The sequence below is a fragment of the Stegastes partitus genome, unplaced genomic scaffold, assembly GCF_000690725.1.
Source record: "Stegastes partitus isolate 25-593 unplaced genomic scaffold, Stegastes_partitus-1.0.2 Scaffold647, whole genome shotgun sequence".
Taxonomy (NCBI): Eukaryota; Metazoa; Chordata; class Actinopteri; family Pomacentridae; genus Stegastes; species Stegastes partitus.
In genome coordinates, this window is record NW_007578378.1 from 243,242 (window position 1) to 263,506 (window position 20,265).

The following is a 20,265-nucleotide window of genomic DNA, read 5'->3' on the forward strand; positions in this document are numbered from 1 at the left end:
CTCAAAGTCAGACTGGCTTTTTTTTCCCACACACACATGCGTATGCATGCACACGCTTAAGCTCTTGCATATGCACACATAATTGGAAAATGAGGGGATTATTCTGACCTACAGCAAAGGCAAATAATAAGACCTTCAGATAATTCCACCTCAGACTATCTTTACAGTATTTTAATATTATTTGTAATTGCTCAGTTTTATCCGTGGGGTTCTTTGAAGGCACCTAGTGTCACCTAGGCAAAGCAGAAGTCACAAAATGTAAGCTTCAGATGTAAGCTTTGTTGCAGCAACACGGTTGCCTTTATAGGAAGGAGAGTCTTGTCTCTTGAAGTGTCAAAAACTACATGGTGAATTAATGCTTCGTCGTGACTACACAGAGTCTGTCTGTCTGTGCTCCTGAATGATAATAATGCAGTGGTGAGTTTTGTGCCCTACTGATCGGGGGTTCGGGGCCAGGGAAAAGCTCTTCTCCAAAATTTAAAAGGTCCTCGAGCCCCCAGGCAGAGCAGCCTCTGTCAGACGTAGGCTGACTCACTAGACTGGGTCCTGCCCAGGTTCGGGGCCTGGGACAGGTGTGAAACATCCTTCTTGCGCACTTCACAGATAGACTTTCTTCGGGCCTGAACGCCTCGGATCGCCGTCTTTATCTTCCTCCAGCCAAGGTGGTTGAGCTCAGCCAGGTTGAGCAGCACGCATATGCCGCTTACTGCAAACATAAAGACCAGAAACACAGTCTTTTCTGTGGGCCGAGACACGTAACACTCCACCTCCTTCACACACGGGTAGCGGTCACACTCAAACATTCCCGGTACGTTGAAGCCGTACAGGAAGTACTGGCCGGCCAAGAAGCCGATCTCCAGTGCGTTGCGGAACACCACCTGGATGACGTAGAAACGGGAGATGCCTTCTTGTCGTCGCACTTTAGCGCTCTTGTGTGTTTGAGGGAGTCCCCGGGGTCCGTTAGGGATCTCTTTGACCTCCAAGCAGTCATGATCCTCCTTGCTGCTGTCGGGGTGCACCAGGATGCCGTTGATGTTGCGAGAGTGAAGCTTGCGAGCGTGATGGTCATGACCATGGCGACCATGGTGACCGTGACCATGGTGATCCATGTAAGGGTGCAGCAGAGAGTAGCTTCGATCGCGCGCTTTGGCAGACTGATGAACAGAGTATGTGATGAAGCACAGGCTCGGCGTGCACACCAAGATGATCTGAAACACCCAGTAGCGGATGTGTGAGATCGGAAAGGCCTTGTCATAACAAGCCTGGTTGCAGCCGGGCTGCATAGTGTTGCAGATGAACATGATTTGTTCATCTTCATACACCTTCTCCCCCACTATGCCGACTATTAGGATACGGAAGATCACCACCACTGTCAGCAGGATCCTGCAGAGAGACAGAAGGAGAAGGAAAGGGCAGGAAGGGGAGGGGGAAAAGGGAGAAAGGCAACATCAGTTAATGAGGAATAAATGCACAGAGGTTCTGGAAATATGTGGATGTGACCCTGCCCTTTTAAAACTGGCTGCACGTCTTTGTTTAGTGTAAAGGAACTGGTTATATGATGTGTTTTTTTGTATTGGCTTTTCTGCATCTACAGGGACAACGTGACACTATATCTGCCTTGTAATTAAAAACCATTACAAATCAACAGAAAGAAAATAGTTTTCAGGTTTAGAACAGACCTAGGTATGAGCTTGTGTGTCTGTGCGTGGGTATGTGCATGCATGAATGTGTTGCACGTGTTATCACTCATCCGCTGTGACAAACAATACTGTAGGATGGTGGAGCTGCGCTCCAGATAGCATGTACACATCAGGTCACTAATCATATGAGACTAGACAGGAGGGTTTGTCAGAAGATAAAGGTGATTTCACACTCATCTTCACCGCTGGGCAGAAACAGAACAACACGTTTGACAAACACAACACAGTGGTCGGTGCGTGTGACTGCTCATACAGGCTGAAACACTGGTAGCTATCCATTGATTTAAGGATCAGTGCTGCAACATTGCAAGGATTCTTCTGATAATATTAATTCATGCTATCTTTCACCATAAATATTTGGTTGCTGAAAAGTTAATTAATATACATTAAATTGATGTATAAATGACTTCTTTTTGTTTCATTCTTGACCTTCAAGTGAGGGGAGAGGAAGGCACCATATTAAAAGGCAACAACTGTCACATCTGCAGTGTTTAGAGATGCACCTTTCTAAAGAGCTCACATCCTAAATAAGTAAGTTGTCTCAAATCTGCCAAAATACAGGCATTCATTCTCTAAGGGAGAGTTGATTATTAGCAACTTATTGCTGAACCACGCAGCTAGCACTTTTAAAAAACTGATTTCCCACTGAGCATCATTAGTGCACTGCTGCAGTTATAGAAAGCTGCATCCAGAGAGCAGCGGATCTAGAGAGTAGTGCAGCTGCTTCTCAAGACCTCTGAGAGACTGGTGTGCTGTACTGTTATCTTCTGGTGTCGATCCAGCATGGGCACTGCGGAGGAGGACTGGGGCTTTTGGGCTGCACTGTCAGCTCTTTCTAATGAGTGAGGAAAGCCTGCGCATCATGGGGCTCCCTGGTATTTATGCCACAATGCAGAGGATGTGCATGCTCCCTGGTTGGAGGAGCCAATTACTTAGAGCACACTTGTTTCCAAGCACACGAGGGCCACCCAAGGCAAGTAAAGGGACAGAGATAGATGGGAGCTCGCCCCCGGTAGGTTAGAACAATCGGGGTGAAAGGCAGCTACATAGGACAACGGTCCTTAATGTGGTGTAAGGCAACACGATTCCTGTCCTCTTTAATTCACACATAAAAAGCAGGTCTTTTGTTCTGTTGTTTTTATCCACATGTCAAATGAGACTCCACAGTTTATCTTTTAATGAGGACTCAAAATGTCCACACTGCAACTTCCATGGCCAGTTACCACAGCAACCTGCAAATCAGTGAAAGGTGAGGATGTGGAGACAAGTACAGGGCTGTAGGAGGCGGGTGTAGACACCCAGGTATGGAGGAAAAAACAGCCTAAAATAGTCAGAAATGTCTAATGAGTTAAAGTTGTGTTTCTTTGGGTAGCGATAAACTAAATGTCTTTGAATGATGCAATCAAAGAGACAGCTCGTTTAAGCGCAATGGAGGACAGGTGAAGGCAAGAGGTACGGCAGAGGAACACGTGTTAGCGTCAAACAGAAAAAATAGAGCAGTGCGCCGCTGGAGGACTGTTCCTGCTCCACCTGCGAATGCACGCCTGTGTGTGTTTTTTTGTGTGAGAAAGACAGACACGAGGACACAGAGACAAAGAGGGAGAGTCAGCCATGTGTATGACTTGTGCAAAATGGCAAACATGTCCAGCCGCCTGTGCTCAGAGCAGCTGCGAGTGTATACGCTACACTGACTTTCAGTGTGTTTGAAAATGCAGCAGACTAAAGCTTCTCTGCACCTTCGGACTTTCAAATAATGTAAATCATTTACATAAAGATAGGAAGTCACGATCTCATCCTTTGCAGTTATGTGTATCTGCCTTCACTGGTGGTTTGACAACAGTGGATCTGACCGAGGAGCTGATATTGATGGTGCTCTGCACCACAAGGAGTCATTTGACGCATACTGCTCGCTGAGATGGAAATCTGTGGTCGACGCTGCTCATTTATATGCAAATACTTGTTTAAGTCATATAGGGAATATGACAAACTCATGTTCAGTGTGTCTTTGTGACAATCTGCAGTGCAGGAAGCTGATTTAAAACTACATAACCGGATAAAGAGCAGCTTACAGCAGATCTGCATTCACATTGTCTTTCTGTTCAAGCTCTGTTTCCTCTTATCCCGACTGGTAATTACTGCATCGTAATGATGTTAACTAAATGTCACTAAGTCTGCTCGCTCGTCGCAGCTATGTATAAAGACAGAAGCTCATAGACTGAACAGATGTTTTACGGCGAGACATTAGTTACATTTTTTTTTAGAATGTTTTCAGTAAAAGATGGTTCGTATTTTACTATTAAATGGTGCATAGAATCTCTGCAGAGGAAAAGCACAAACTCTGTATAACGATTTTGTCATCAACTGGAAGCAGTCTCGAGGCAATGTGCTCTGTGCAGACCTGTGACATCCTCATTACCCATGGACTCTTTTTTAACCTATACCCACTACACACCATGCATCAGACTGTACTGTATCTGAGGTTGGTTTTAGGGACAGTCTGCACCGTCAAGATTCCAGCCTCATTTAGATAATTTCTTGCTGACTTTCTATGTTTTCGTTTTGTCTTTTTATAGCACCTTTAAAGCTGCCCTGACACAAAATGCACTGTCCTTTTTTGCCCTGAACAAACTGTTTAGACAGACTGTAAGTCCATCTTAGTCTATCCCTCGTGATATCAACTAAAACTATTATTATAAAAGTAGTTCAGCACCCAAATTGAATATTATCAGCCCATTAAACCGCTGTTATCATTAATCAACACTCATATAATTATAGTTCAGATTGGGACGCCTACACTAACTATCACCCATTCTGTTCATAAAATAAAGTAACCCAGGTTACGTTGGCAAATCGAACCACAACCAAGCAGTTTAGGTGCCTTCATCTAATCAAACAATCACTGAAAAGTCAGAAGCGACAGTGAAACAAAAGTACCACACGGGACAAAAACCTCAATTTCTTGGGCGTAAGTTCAGAGGTCTGCAACTGAGTTATGCCATTACTAACCTGTTCGTCTCTGAATGCACATTTTAACACTATTTTAGTACATATTATATGTGTCTGATCATCGCCGAGCAAACTAGTGGGTGGTGGAGTGTGTCTACTAGCCATATCCACGAGGAAGGGACAACAACTGATAATGATCGTTATCTAACTGCACAGAAATGCAAACAAAAAATGTAAAAAGTAAAACTATACTGCAGTCTATTTATATGTAAACTTATTTTTTTCCCCCATATTAGCACATCCAATTAATTTCCTCAGCTTGTCTCTACACAACATGAAACAAGGTCATTCATTTGTTAATCGACAGACTGCAGAAGGTTAAACTGGCCTACAAATGTGCCTCATTTTGACTCAAGCTGAGTGGGTTAAACCTACATCTCTTCCTTAAATGCAGGATTTATTGTGGAATTCACAAGTTGTATCTGAGCATCATGTGTTTATCACCACAAACTCTTCTTTTAAAGTGTAAATGACAAAATATCCAGGTTTGTTAACAATTAAAAAAAGCAGTTTGCTCACTTTACATCGCATAGGTCCATTTCTAAATTCATCAGCAGCCTCCAACCGCTTAAACACAAAACCTGCCCGCTAACTCTGCGACACAATAATGCAACAGTCACTGCAGTTTTCTCAGAGCACCTCTGTTGACCTCAACAGCGAGAACTCTCCAGTGCACTTAGAAAACTTTCCTCAGTACAATATAGTGGATACTTGGTCATTCAGTTAGTACTTTAGCCTTCTTTTTTTTTGTTTGTCATTAAAAAAATCCCAAGACATTGCACGTATTGAGCGCTTTGTGCAAGCCTGTGTGTGTATTTACGTGTGCGCTTGTGTATGTGTGTTCTCTCCTGCTGGATAACAGGATAATCAGCACGGGGCAGATTGCTGCATTAGCAGAAAGCGGTGCGCGGAGGTTATCTGCAAACATCAGTGTTTCAAGTCCTGCAGAGTAACTAGCCAATACTGTAAGTTAGAGCAGATTGGAGCAGGGCGGCCCAGAGGCCTGACCCTGCAGAATACTCAATATCCATCAGAAATGATCAAAAAGACTTCAGAATTTTCAGGATCGCAAATCTGAGGGACAGAATGTAAAAAAAAGAACTCACTTGCGGCGTCAATTGGAAAGAGACAACATGAAAGAGTCAGGCATTGTGACACATTTTCCATCACACGCTTCCTCTAAATGGTTGGTAAATTATCTCCCACCTCTGTCACCACTCATCAGCTCATTTAGCTGCCTGCTCCCCAGAGGAAAAGCTTCAAGGTAAGAATAATCATTACATTTTGGGAGACCTTCTAAATCCCCAACGCTCTACGACAGATTTAATACGATTTGGAAGCAAATTAATCCGTCTGTGTCCTTAGATTGCGCTCACATGCGAAACCTCTCTTCTCATTTCCATTTTTCTTGAGCTGCGTCACTGACAGCTGACATTTTCATGAAGTGCAAAAGCCGAGAGCGTGCTAATGTTAATGTCTGGAGGGTCGGTGAGAGGAGGAAGTAAAGAGAAAGACACGGGGGGGGGGGGCTTCAAACTTTCAAAGTGATCCGTGGGCGGCCGATCGACCTGTGAGATTTGCGCGTACAGTGTGGTGGTAGGTGCTCTTCAGCTGGTGTGTCAGCTGGACATGCAAGCTCCGTCTCTCCCAGAGGCTTTCACACACACACATGCATACGTTCATTCATACGGCAGCTGCTGCCGCCAGCCTCCGGGGAGAGCTGCGGCCTCGAGCACGAGAGCAGATGCATGAGGAAACACACACACTCGCTCTCACACACAGACTGTATATATAATGAATCTCTCTTTACTGTATATGAGTGACGAGTAGCAAACATACGAAGGTGAGCGTCTGCAAGTAGATTCACAGACAGGCCTCTGAAGCTCTGGATAAGTGCAGTGTTATCTGTGGAGAAGCTCTGGGTAAAAATATTCTTCCCGCCCATACGCTCTCAATAATAAGCTCCACTGATTGCTGATGGCAGCACATAATGAATAAAGACCTTAGCAGGCATAGAAATTAGGCAGCTTAATTATCAGAGTGCAGACATTTCTTTCCTCCCGCCCCTCATCACTGCTCCTCTCTCAAAGTATTTTAATAGTTTAAAGTCTTGCCCACGTATCAGGCAGACGTGCACGACTGCCCGAGGTGCCGCTAAGAGTTGGCGTGTCGAATGCATTAATAGAAGATAAACTCGCGTGCCTTAAGCTGGGGCGGTTCACTTACTTCTGGTTTCCTAAAATAATTTTCCAGAGAGTGTAAACGGCATAAAAATAGTCTGTTTTTTTTTTTTTCACTTTGCGATTTTAGATTCATAAAGGCCGTAGGTTTCCTTTGTGCCACAACACAGAGTCGACACGTGCAAGAAATGCAATTATGTCACTTGCTCATTCAGCTTCTCTGAGGGAAATGGCTTCCAGCTGTTTTTCAGGAATAAAGGAGGAAACAGAGAAAGTTAATTGGGGGAGACTCTACAGGTATCTGTGCCAATTACATCCAGCCTGACAGACACCAACAGCATCTTAGCTTGGATGCCATAAACAATGGCGATAAGAAAACGCAATAAACAGATTGCGCTAAGCTCTTCAGATGCGTACGCTTAATGAAACTGCTTTGCTGAAACAAACAGCATTACAATCACTCAATGCGGGGGGAGATTATGTTTGAAGAAATTCCACTCACAACTTTTTCTATTAACTCACTCCACGGCCTAACGATGCGTGATGATGATGCAGAGCGTACCAGATGCAGCTTTCCTCCATCCCATTTGTCTTTATGCCATCTGAAATTACCCTTTCATCTCAATTCAAGCTAAGGCAGGCAAACATTATGCAGGAGCTGTTTATATCTAAAATAAGTTGAAAGCTAAAAACCTTCAAATGAATGATATCAGCATTTCCCCCCTTTGGATCTAAACCAGTGCATTTTGCTGATTGCATCGATGTATGATTTCAGAATATTAAATATAATATAAATCACATTGTGGCCATTCAGTTTTTTGGAGCAATGACAGGTTTCTACACAATCAAAACAACAACAACAACAACAAGGATTATAAAATGTACCTGCAGAATGGTTCTACATTATGTGTGGATGTTGTGTCTGAAGCTACTGTAGATGGGCTTTTGATGAACTTCCACCCAGAGAAAACGATTTCATTTTGCAGCAAGACACAGATTAGAATGGGGTCATTCCCATTTGCTGACTCCCATCAGCTCCCTTGTTTTATGTGCATAATCTGTTTCTGCTCAGCACATCTCACTTTTTCTTTTGGCGAGGAAGAACACAAGCGAACCTTAACTCGCACCAATAAGTTCCTCTGAATGCAGCACTTAAAGGAAATTGAACTCAGGTTTTTAAATAGTTTTCATCAGTACTTTACCTCATACCCCTTTTTCCTGTTTTATAGAACACCATTAGCTCTGGTTGTATGTTTTCACTCACTACAGGACCCTTTGTTTTTAGGTGTAGCTGCAGGGAAAGTGAACTTCCTCTTGCGGTTGCATTGCAGTCTGGTCCACAGAGCACTGAGGAGAATCATGTTGATCTAATAAATCACTAATATGTCAATGAATATCTTTCATGTTTTTATTATGTATTCAAATGAACCAGAACCACATGGGACTGACAAGACTTCACCTAATCAGTCACATTATTCACTGACTCGGCTGACTAGGCTTTGCCCCACTTGGCCGAGTCGAAGACGGAGGATTCAAGGATGTAGAAATAAATCTGACCTGACGTGAACGACAAAATGCTCATAATTGTTTTTTCTCGCAATGAAGCCTCGCTCCAAACACATTGACACTGATGAACTCAAGATGTCAGGTGTCGATTAGGAGGCTTTATCAATAACCTAGTTAGCAAGCAATGATTGAAGAAAAGCACCTTACTCTGTCGGTTTGTAAAGCACACCGATGAGCAGATTGTACTTTGCAAAAATCCAAAAGCGTAGTTAATTCCACAACATGAACCACCAATTCAAGCTATTAATCCAAACAACAAATGAAGCGCGCTGCTGCTCCAGAATTACTGACGGCGAACACAATGTCACATTTCAAAGCTGCACACTACCAATTATCTGCAGGTTATTTTCCTAATATCTCAAACAATATTGACGCTCTGTGCTACTCACAGCACGTTTAACCTTCATTTTTACATGGTGGCATTTCAACCGACTGTATAATTTTGAAAAACACATAAAATTGCTTTTAACAAGTGTCTGAGAAGGTCACTGCATTTAAAAGTTTCGGTACAAAATAACTGGGCTGCTAAAGTGTAAATTAGTAAACAGAACCTTTTCTGAACAAAGACAGTGAGTTTATTTGTAACGTTATATATGCTGTAATTAAAATATGTGTTGAAGAATACTTTGAAGCCCTGTTAACTTATTTGTGGCCACAAGGAGGAAGCTTAAATGCACAACTGACATATTTTCAGCGTATAACGTCGGTTGCCTATTTACGTGTCTAGCAAACACAGAGAAACATTCGCGCTGAGTCAGAGCTGATGGATATAAATGCACTATTCTCTCTCCTTTTAGCTCTGTTTTGGGTCTCCACCCAGTCAGAAATACACTGTCTGGCTCTTTCGGAGCTTATTCCAAAATACGTTTACCAGCTAGTTGCTAACGTTGCCTAGGATATGTTCAGTACAGCCACCTTAAGTTAAAAATTATTGGAGAAACAGCAAAGATATATGCTGTGAACCCAAAACAATAGGCTGAAAGACACTAACATGCTCTACAAACTGAGGAAAACTGCAGAATTAGTCAACTGCACATGGAGCCTTTGTTAATTTAAAAACATCATGAGCATATTATTTGTAAAGGATGTCCCACGTAGTATTTGTGACTCTAAGTAAGCTTTGTTGTTGCTGTTTGTATAACATCCAGGGTTGCACTCAAAACTTCAGTTTGTCTTTATCCAAGAACAAGAACGTCTTAAGGCCATCATCTCTGTAACAGCACTATCTGTCCCTAATGGATTCTGCTAACTTTCTGCAACCTGTTTCCTGATAATACTCTAAAAAACTTTTCTTTCTGAAGTTAGAGTTTATGTTTTGCACCACCTTTTAATTTCCCCCCACCTGTGACTCCCTCCTTCTTCCTCCTTTTTGTGTAATTTTGGTCCCCCAGTGTAAATTTTAATCAGCGATCTGCTCGGAAAATGAAAGCTCACTAACAAGATGGCTCACTGATACAGAAACACTTTGAGGCAACTCCACTTATCTAATAGCTTACTGCAGTCAAGCACTGTCATTATGAAGATAACTTGCCGTAATTAAAAATAGACTCTGCACGTTAATGAACTTCCCCGACCTCCATCTAATATATGTGTTTTCGTTCGGAATAGCTTACGCTATTACGGAGAATGTATTTGTTATGAATGAGAATGTATTTAGTCGTAGCCTCAGTGTGTGTTTTCTCTCCTGATCTGGAAACTGTGGATGTGTGTGTACGGAAGCAGGAGTTTGCTGCGATGACGAGGTCACTGATTAGACCGGAGTTGCGATCGAATTTGTGTTTTTTTGCTTTCGGAGGTTCCCAGAAGTGTCAAAGTGGCAGCCGTGATAAGACCTGGTCGAATTCTGCACATGCTAAGGAAAGGTGCTTCAATGCTTCCTTACTTATCTCCTTCAGCAAAGGATACGCTGGACCATCCTTTAAGGAGGGTAAGGAGATAAGGTCACCCCACAATTCCTGGCGGCAGCAATATTCAGCGCGATGCACCATCCACGGCACGTCAACAACATCTGCTGTCGAATTATCGCTTTGCTCTTTTGCGGTGTCCTCAAGAAATCTGCTTTCTTTGACCCTCATGACGTTTTCCATCAAGGCCGAGGGCAAGTGTTTAGGAGACGACACAGGACATGTGTCTCCTCTGCTAACACCCAGCTATCTGTCCCTGCTTTTGGCTGGTTCCATGAACCACTATATAATTATAAAAACACAGTGCAGGGGGAATTCTCCTCTCCCACCACTGCCAACTGGTCACACTTGCATCTGTGACCATCTGTAGCGTTTTGCATGCTGATGACTTCTTTGTTCTTTAGGCGTTTGTAGAGGAAAGCTGCCATTTCTTTTCATTGTTTACTCCTATGTATTTTAGTTTGTGGGAGAGAAAGCATTGTGCTTGTCTTTCATATATTTTGTAGAGGTTACCAGTGCTGGCTGCTCCTAGTTATTTGTGCCTTTTACCAGCTTCAAGTTAAAGTTTAGCTACATCAATTAAAAAAAAAAAAAAAAAAGCACAATGATTATTAAATCTCAGTAATCTGTTTCTGTGTCTGCCTGGGACATAGGGATGATGGATTGTTGTTAAATTGTGCATGGCAGTACTGCACAAAAATTGACATAGATGCATCGCCTTACATTCTTTATTTATTTTAATTACATTGATTTTCTCTTGATGAAATTTATGATTACCTCAGTCGGTACAAATAACTTACTGTTACATGGTTTTGTGTTTACTAAACTACATTAATGATGTGTTCATTTCAGCAAACCCTCTCGTGTTCTTTATGAGTTTTTATATTAAAATAGACGCGTACAGATCATAAACAGTGAATAAATCCAGTCCTAACCTACTCTAACTAGGATTTTTCACCCCATGTGAGAAGTCACAGGAATAGAGAACATCTAAGCTATGCAAATGGAAACATTACAGAGTCGGTAAAGCTCATACGCACCCCACTGATGTGTTGCCGAAATGAATAATAGCCCGCGCTGAATGAAAGCTGAGCTCAGCTTTACTGGCAAAATCCCCCGTCAAACAGTATAATCAATAGCATTCAACATCAGGGATTGCTGCACAAATAAACCAATGACAACTCCAGATGTGCAGAAAAACGGTTTCATTTGAAAGACGGTGCCGCTCCGCGCTGCAGGATGATGGATTACTAATCCTGTCAAACGCCGAGATATCGACGCCATTGTTTTGCTTTGTAATACAATCCCCTCCGACGGTATAGATTTTATCCAGGAAGGTGACTATTAGCGATACGTGAATTATATTCTGGTTCAGACAGGATTATGCCCTCGATTGAAACAGAGCATTTCTACGTCTCAAATTATTTTGAGAGAACTAGGGTGCCTTTCACAAAGTAGGGTAACTCCTTCTTGTGGCTATCCTGACCCATTTAGGAAAAGTGGAGACAAAAATGTTTTTGCGAAAACTACAGGACGGAACAACTTTGGTGTTAAAGGAGCAAACTGGGTTTTGCTTTTAGAGCCGACAAAAAAAGGGAATGTAGGATGTTTGGTGTCCTCAAACCTTTTCGGACTGTCCACTCAAGTGAAGGGTTTTTTTTTAAACCAAAGTGCAACAAGGCCTTTCATAGACCACTTTGTCCGTTGCATTAAAAAGCTGGTCAACCATGTATGCATTTTTAATGAATGACCTGACATCGGTTGCAACTTGCAACAAGAGCTGCATAACATTTATTAAGATTTCATGATTCATAATGCTCAAGTAGAGAGTGATAGACAGTAAATAATAGATTATTTAACTCAGTTACGCAGGTAAAAACAAATAAGTGGTGCGTGGACATTTAAAATTTAAGAGCACATGAATAAAAGAACAAAAAAAACATTATTTTTCTAAAATAAGTATCCATCCGATTGAAGTGTAATATTTAAAATGTAATGCAAAATACATGGGGATTTCATTGCTTCAACAACAGGGAGCTCCTGCTTCTTATTAAAGGTGCTGTTTATTCAGCCGAGCCTGTATTGCTCAGTTTGCACAGACGGTGAATTTTGCATGTCGTTTCTCTCGGAACGGCATCACCTTTGACAAGAGCTAACTTATGAGCATTGCTTTGCAGACGAAATTAGTAAAACGCAAAAGGTCCGGTGTATTTTTAGCAAATCTCATCAATGCAGAGGACACATATTAAGTTTGTGTGTGTGTGTGTGTGTGTGTGCAGGCTGTTTCCTCAGCACCAGGGTCACTCAGCTCCAGAGGAAGGAGCTCTGACACAGATTCTCCGAAACCAAACCTCTGCAGAGTGAAAACTTTTCTTCCTTCCTCTGTCTCCCACATCCCCCCACCCCAACCTCTGTACCCTTTTTTTTTTGTTGTTGTTCTGCCTCCACAGCTCACATCATCTCCTCTCTATCCATCCGGCAACCTTTATTATTTTATCTTCCTTAGATCACTCCAGTCCTCCATTATCTCTGCCTCTTTTTTTTTTTTTTTTTGCTCTACTTGTCTTTGGCGCTGACCTCACTACAGCATTGCAGTCTAGGGGAAGATGCATCAACGCACTTCCTTTATCTCTTTCCTCCTACCTGCAAGGTATAAAAGTCAAACCCAAAGGTTTCATTCCATCACGGTAGAACGCGTCTTTTTTTTTTCCTTTTTCCACGCACATAAACGTACACCTGTGGTCTGCAAAGCATCTGAGCTCCACGTATGACAAAGAAAAAATATTTTATTATGCCATGGAACTATTGCCCTTAATTAGAGTGTGTTCAAATGTGTTATAATAATAGGTGGCAGAAAATTAGGATTTCTATATGTTGCATGTTGTGCTGCCTGTAATAACTGGCATCACACATGGGGGGGAAAAATGCGCTCCACATCCAATTGTTTGCAGCGCTACATGGACAGTTGGCAGATTGTCTGTCCCACTGGAATAAACACTAGATTCTAATATTGTAAAGGTGTTCAAATACTGGCCTGATGAACAAGAATATTAAGTAGAATGAAAAGTAAATCCATTTTTTAGTGTGAAAACTATTTGAACTATTCATACCAACAGTGTAAGATATGCTGCAAACCTGCCGACGTTTTAATCAGTTACAGAAATAATCTATGTAAGTGTAATAATATGTATTAATTCATTATTATGTGCACAAAACTTTGAGACATATCAGACAACCACAAACATTATCAAGGCTGCTAAGTGTCATATTTTACACAAATGCGGCTTTACGGTCAGAACACGAAAACATATTTTATTGATTTTGGTGGCAACAACTCGGCACGCAGAAATCTTCAGCTGGCACAGAGAGCACAACGCCAAGTAGCTGCACCTGAAAATCCTCCATTGCGAATTTTGATCGAATAAGAATGAAAACCGGTGTACATATGTACATACATACAGCCCGGGTTCTTTCATAACCTGTTAGCAACCTTCTTCTGTCCATCAAGAGAAGAAAATTAATTAATTTCCTTAATTAAGAGACTGAGTGAGACAGGTTGAGACACTTTACAGGCCGTACTGAACTGCTGGTTATCTAATGCTGAAAGCCCCAGGGTCGCTGTAACTGTGAATATACAGTAAATTTGGTTTCGGCTAAAGAATGCAGCCTTGACAATGATTTCTTTCGCTGTGTAATCATGATTACAGTCATTGGTTATCCATGCACACACCGTACAATGCCCAGTTAGAAGTCAAGCTTATGGAAATCACAATACACAAAATTAATCTTTGAATGAGTCATTATATGCAAGGCACCTGTGGTTAGTCGGAGGCACAGAAGCAACTCTCAATTTGTCTGTCTCTTTCAAAGACCATAATTAAGCTAACCTATGCCACTGTGTAGAGTTGGTCCGTTTCTATTTTTTACCACCGCTCTGTATTCCTACGCTAATTATCTATCCTATGCCAGGGCATAGGTTAGCTTAAAACCTACAATTAAGAAACAGCTTAATTGTAGCTGGATAAGACAGTCTAGACATGTGATAGTGCTATCTGACAGTGTCTCATGGTGGAGCTACATCCTCATGTTGGCACTCAAAAAGATGACTGACATGCAACCATGTTCCAAAGTTTTGATGCAGGGGAGACTTTTCAGCCATGGGGAGACATCACTGTTCTGTTACTTTGGAACTGCATCCTTTGAACTGCAAGCGCACACATGCAAACTCTTTGAAAAGTGTCAACACACAGGCTGAACATCCTACTTGTGCAGTTGCTGCATGCTCCGGCCACACCCTGTGAAGTGCAGGACTTCACAATGCACCACAGTGCAACACTACATCACAGTTGGTTGTGTTCACAAGGGCAACGGACCACACCTGACCACACCCAACTGCATCGTTGGGTGTGGTCAGTGGTGCAACAGACTCGAACCTTTCAACCCATAGAGGTCAGTGCAACAATTTTGACTCCACACGTAATTTGGTGTGGAGTTGCTCATTAACAATCTAGGAGGCACCTTTACAGCACAAAACTGTGCCAGTGGTGAACAATTCTCCAACTTGCTGGTACATCCAGAAACATCATTCTTATCATTTAAATGTTAAGTGTCATTGATTTCCTGACCATGCAGACACATGCTTAGGATTAGGAATCAAGTGGTTATCTTTAGTAGTTTTTGTATTATTGCTAAAGATTGCCTAAGAAGGTCTAATGTCTAAAAATGCCTTTCTTTGGGTAAAAAGCCAAGATCCAGACCAACGCTTAGTTATAGGAAGCTACAAGTTAACCCAACATCTGTCTCTCCAGACTGCTTAAAGAATTCTTGAATGCATTTTTTTGAATTATCCTGCAAGCAAGCTAACTAAAAGGGACGAAATCAAAATCAGCTTGGAAAATCAGGGACCTACAACCGAAAAAATACTGTGCAAAGTGATTCCAAAGACAATGTTTCCTGGCTCACAAAGCATAGACAAGCAGAGTAGAAGGAGGAAACCCCATTGGAAAGCAGCTAATGTTACAGCTAATACTCTAGGGCCAACTAAAGAGCCTTGTAGGACAAACACAGTGTGAGGAAAGCCAAACACATAGGGATCATTTACAAAGCATTTCACTGAATTCAGCACAGTCGCACATGGCTGTGGTTTCTGTACAAGCTAATTCCTGTGTGAGGGAGTTTCTTACTACTTTAGTGGTTTAAATATCTAATGTCATGCCACTTTAGAAGGTTTGACACAGTGGGTCATCAGGCTAGAAGAATCTATCATATGGCAAACATAAACTGATGCAAAAAAAAAAAAAAAAGGACTATTCTTGTACCAGAAAAGCACGGCTCATTTTTACTAAACACGTCTTAGGTACTCAGGGAACCCTTTTTAATGTTCAGCCAGTGAAGTGCATGATCAACAAATAGCTCAAATTAAGCATATAAGAAGAAACCGTCATCACAGTATTCGTTCTGACTTTTGAAAGAGGTAGCAGACAAATTGAGAGTTGCTTCTGTGCCTCTGAAAAACTGAAGGTGGCTTGAACCATCCAGAGATTAATTTTTCAGCATTCTTTGTACCCTGTGCTCGCAGGGTAATACTGATTCAGCTGCCAGGACTGGATTTTAAAGCTGCATTAAGTAATTTTTTTGACCACTAGGGGGCGGAAAGACTCCGAAACAAGTTCACAACAGTTAGCAACTAGCTTATCAAGTGGTTATGGCTAACATGTTAGCAAACAGTTGCCTACTCACATATCCAGCAGAAACAGAGCAACACGGACATCCCTTTGGTCTCCTTTTTCTGGCCACCTGTTGAATGTAATTCCAATATTCACTGGCGTTCTAGCCCTTGTTTGGTCTTCCAGCTCATGAAAAAGAAATATCTGGCTCTTTTTTGTTTTGCTAAACGTCCGACTTCCTTCTCCGGTTTCTTCGGCTTGTTGCCTTTTCGCGCCGGGAGGTTAGCGTACAGGTAGCTTGTTTTAGCTTCTGCGCTGGAAGCAGTTGTTCGAATACGAGCCAACATTGTTTTGGGTTTTGTGGCTCCGAGCACCAAAACAATGAGCTGAAAATGACTGAAGCCACGTAGAGCTTCAAGGTGGGATGTGAATTGTCAGCGGTAGCAACGACGCTACCGAACCCATACGTGGGAGGGAGTCATATGAGTAAATAATACAAAAAATATTGCTTAATGCATCTTTAAATCAAGTCAACATGCAGGTTTTCTTTCCATCTGAGGACTAGACCAGGTGATTTCATTGGTTAATGCACTTTCAACCACAGAAGAAGAACTGACTGAAATGACTTGGTATAGTATTTGGTTGGAAGGAAAATCTCCACCGCACATGGCCTCAGATCCCTGATCAACAGAAGGTTTGGTATAATGCGGCTCACATCATCTCTGCTGCTCTGATGCAGTTACAACATCGCTGATACAGAGGATATAGCCTTATGGCTCGGTGCACACGGGGCACAGGGTAGTCAATGAATGCATGAGCCAATTTTCACTCCTTTAACTTGCGCACGGGGCAAGAAACACACACTCACACCAACAGCAACTGGAGCAAAGAGAAGGTTAGGCCATGCCCTTGTTGCAGATTACCTGTGATTTGGGTTAATGAGCACAGCAGTGCAATCACATTCATTGTCTTCTCGGGCTGCTTTTCAAAAGCAATTTTGATATTACAAATCTTCACATCCAGGTTTTACAGGCTAAAGCATGTTGACGCTTCACTTTTCCAAATGAGCATCCTAGCATGACATTTGGATTGTGTTCAATGGGTGGAAAATTCCATTTTTGCATTTAATTAATCACACAGAGATGATGTGGAGCACATATTTCACACAGATTTTACAGCATGTCTCCATGGCATGTCTCCACTGCTAATCAAACTAAAAGCTCATCTGTTCAACTCTCCACCACAAACCGTTCACTATGATGCAAGTTAGTGTCTGCCGACAAGAGCAAATTGAATGAACTTTTTTTTTTTTTTTTTAATTCTCTCTGTCAGAGTTTAGAGTCATTTACTCCCCCTTTGATTCTGCTTTCCACACCTGCTTGCTCACCATCCTTTCATCTTCCGCACCTCTGCTCTCCTCTCACTCCTACTCCCCTCTCTTCCTTCTGTCCTATTGGTCTGTGGCCAACAGCATCAAGCATAATCTATCAATAGCTAGGCTATTAGGTAGTATCAACACAGGAACCTCTCTGAATTAACCATAATGCCTAGTAAAGCCTGCTATTGATTATGTGCAATTAGTTTATCCCTTAACTAATGACGGGTGTGGAGGATAAGAGTGAGGAGAGCAGGAGGGAGGAAAGGACAGGGGAGACTGTGGGGGATTGTAGAACAGAGGAGAGCACTGGGACAAGCCTTGAGGAGAAGGGTCTCAGTAGGGATGTCAACAACTGATCCACACAAAATAACACGTACTGTACATAAAAACACGCAGCTCACCGGTATGAACAAAAACCACAGATACTAAACCAGAAACCTTTCCACACAAAATCAATCAGTGCCTTACCTGCCGATCATGGTAGAGTGCTGCTGGACAGCCGCCTCCAGCAGCCTCTCCAAAATGGTCCATTCTCCCATGGTGATGGAGAGGTGGCAGAGTGACCCGAAGAAACAGGACTCGGGGAGCCGACACTTCTCCCCCCAGCGGACTCCTTCTTCTTCTTTCTCCCAGGACCAGCCTGCGCTCTCGTGGACCGGCGGGAGTTCACCAAACCCCCCCCTCCGGTCCCACACCAGCTCCCTTTTGACCTCTACACGTTGACCTGGTCGCTCGTCAGTGCGCCTTTGTGTTTGTCAGTGAGTGTCTTCTGCCGGGCCTGTCCCGCTGTGCTCTTCTCTTCCTGGTGGAGGAGAGGTGCTGAGCTGATTGCCTCCCCCTCCTCTCTCCCTCAGTCTCTCCCCCTCCCCTGTGCGGTGATGCTTGTCCTCCCCCTGCCGCACCACTCTGCTCTGCGCTACAGCATATGCTATAGCTCACTGTATGACAGCCATGATCACCCTCTCTTTTCCGTCCCCTCGCTCTCTACTCCTCTTCCTCCTCTGTCCCTGTCTTCGTCCTCCACCCTACCCCCAGGGCACTCCTTGCACTTCAGCTGCACTCTCTGCCATCGGTGGTGCTCTGCGCTCGTCCTTGCATTGTGTAGGAGCTTTGCCTTTGCTGCACCCTTGCTGCTCTAACCTAAACACACACACACCACATATAGCTGATCCTCCTTGGCTCACCTCAGCCAGCAGCACTGTAAACACACACTTGCACTCGATGACAGCTCTGAATCCCACTCTCCCACTTCCTACTGAGGACTGCAGATCCACACCAGCACACAAAGCTCCTGCCTGCTGAATGTCATTTTATGACTGGAGGAATGGTCGCTCCCACAGCTCCGAGCGCTACAAGGACCCATAAAAAGCTGCATACACACTCACTCAGAGGCACACATGCAAACACACTGCCACCCAGCCCCTCAGTAATAAATCAGCTGCCTTGCTGCATCCAGCGAAGCTGAACCAAAGCAGTCTGCTGCAAACCTGCTGTCCTGTGTTGTCCCCCTGGCTAATTTCAGCACAGTCCAGTGCCCAGAGTCATGTCTGCTGCAGAAAGTAGGGATGAAAAGCTGTCCTGTGAAGCTTATTTCTGGGCTCCATCATCTTGCATCCCCCTCCAACTCCCCCTTCTCTCTCTCTCTCTCTCTCCCCCCCTCTCCTTCAACCTCCACTCTCTTCCTCCTTCCCCTCTTTTGCTCACGTCTGTGTGCAGATCTCAGTCCTGCCAACTACCTCTGTCTCGGTCCTCATCTCTGCTCTGCGCTCTCCTCTCTGTCTCTGTGTCTCTTTTCTCGTTCATCGCTCTATCTCTGTCACACTCTGTGAGCATGCAACACCCCCCCTCCCTCTCCTCCTCCTCCTCCTCCTCCTCCTCTCATAGATCTGCTCCCTCTCATCCCTCGCGCTCCTTCTCTCCCCTCCCCTCTCCTCCCCTCCCTGCCTCCTCTGGTAAATGTGCTTGGATTGCTACCCTGATCGCTGCTTCACTTATGCTTGCAAGAATGCCTCCCACCGTACTGCTGTGTCTGTTCCTGCCTGATGTTGCACAGAAAAGACGGATTCCAGATCTAACCGTGCTCTTCTGCCCCGTCTTCACTGCAATCCTTTGTTCCAGTCTGGGAGCTCGGCGGTGTTTCCCCTACACTTCAAATGCTCTCTTCCTCCTTCTCTTTTTTCTTTTTTTTTTTTCTTTTTCACTCACACATCATCCAGCCCATGCTTCCAGGAGGAGGATTACAGGAGAATTGTGGCTCTGCTCCACCCCATCCCCCATCTATCTCCTCCCTTTCCCCATCTTACTGTATTGGGGATGACAACACACCTATTTTACCCTGACCCAGCCCTCGTGCCCTTTCTATATTTCCTCTCTTCATCTCCTCTTTCTGTTCCTCATTCTGTCCATTTCCCCTCCTCCTCCTCCTCGTCCTCCTCCTCCATTGCAGCCCCCGTGCTCCCTCTCCCTCTCAGGAGAGATGAGCACCGTATTGTACTTTGCTGTGACATTGAAAGCCGCATTCATTAGATTTATATTAAGGTGGAAATGTGATGGTCTCCCTCCATTACACGCTCGCATACAGGCAGATGTATGGAATGTAATTAACATCCTCACATGCCTATGGACCAAACAAAAAAACCTGTGTCTTAATCTAAAAAGCAAGAAAGCAGAGGATGCTTGGCAAGAAAGAATAAAGAACCACAAGTTTTGTTTTTTTCTTCTTAGGATGTGAGTCATAGCGAGGTTTTCCCATCTGGAAGACTGAGTCAAGTTTGCAGAAGTAAATGATGCAGTGGGATGACATGAAACCAGCACACAAGGATGAAGCCATGGCTTGAGGTGACAAGTTCAATTCATTCGAGCCGC

At 43.4% G+C, this 20,265-nt stretch overlaps 1 protein-coding gene across 1 annotated transcript; it reads right to left on the reverse strand.

Annotated features, from left to right (window-relative positions):
- Positions 1 to 515: 515 nt before the first annotated feature.
- On the reverse strand, positions 516 to 17,939 carry LOC103363272 (gap junction delta-2 protein-like). Its single transcript, XM_008289953.1, has 2 exons — positions 17,869 to 17,939; positions 516 to 1,383 (listed from the first exon to the last, which is right to left on the reverse strand). The coding sequence occupies exons 1-2, from the start codon at positions 17,937 to 17,939 to the stop codon at positions 516 to 518; spliced, it is 939 nt and encodes a 312-aa protein (XP_008288175.1).
- Between the last annotated feature and the right edge of the window lie 2,326 nt (positions 17,940 to 20,265).

Coding starts and splice junctions, on each gene's coding strand:
- LOC103363272 (XM_008289953.1), bottom strand. CDS start 17,939: ATGGGAGAATGGACCATTTTGGAGAGGCTGCTGGAGGCGGCTGTCCAG. Junction 1,384..17,868: donor CACTCTACCATGATCGGCAG/GTAAGGCACTGA, acceptor GTCTCTCTGCAG/GATCCTGCTGACAGTGGTGG.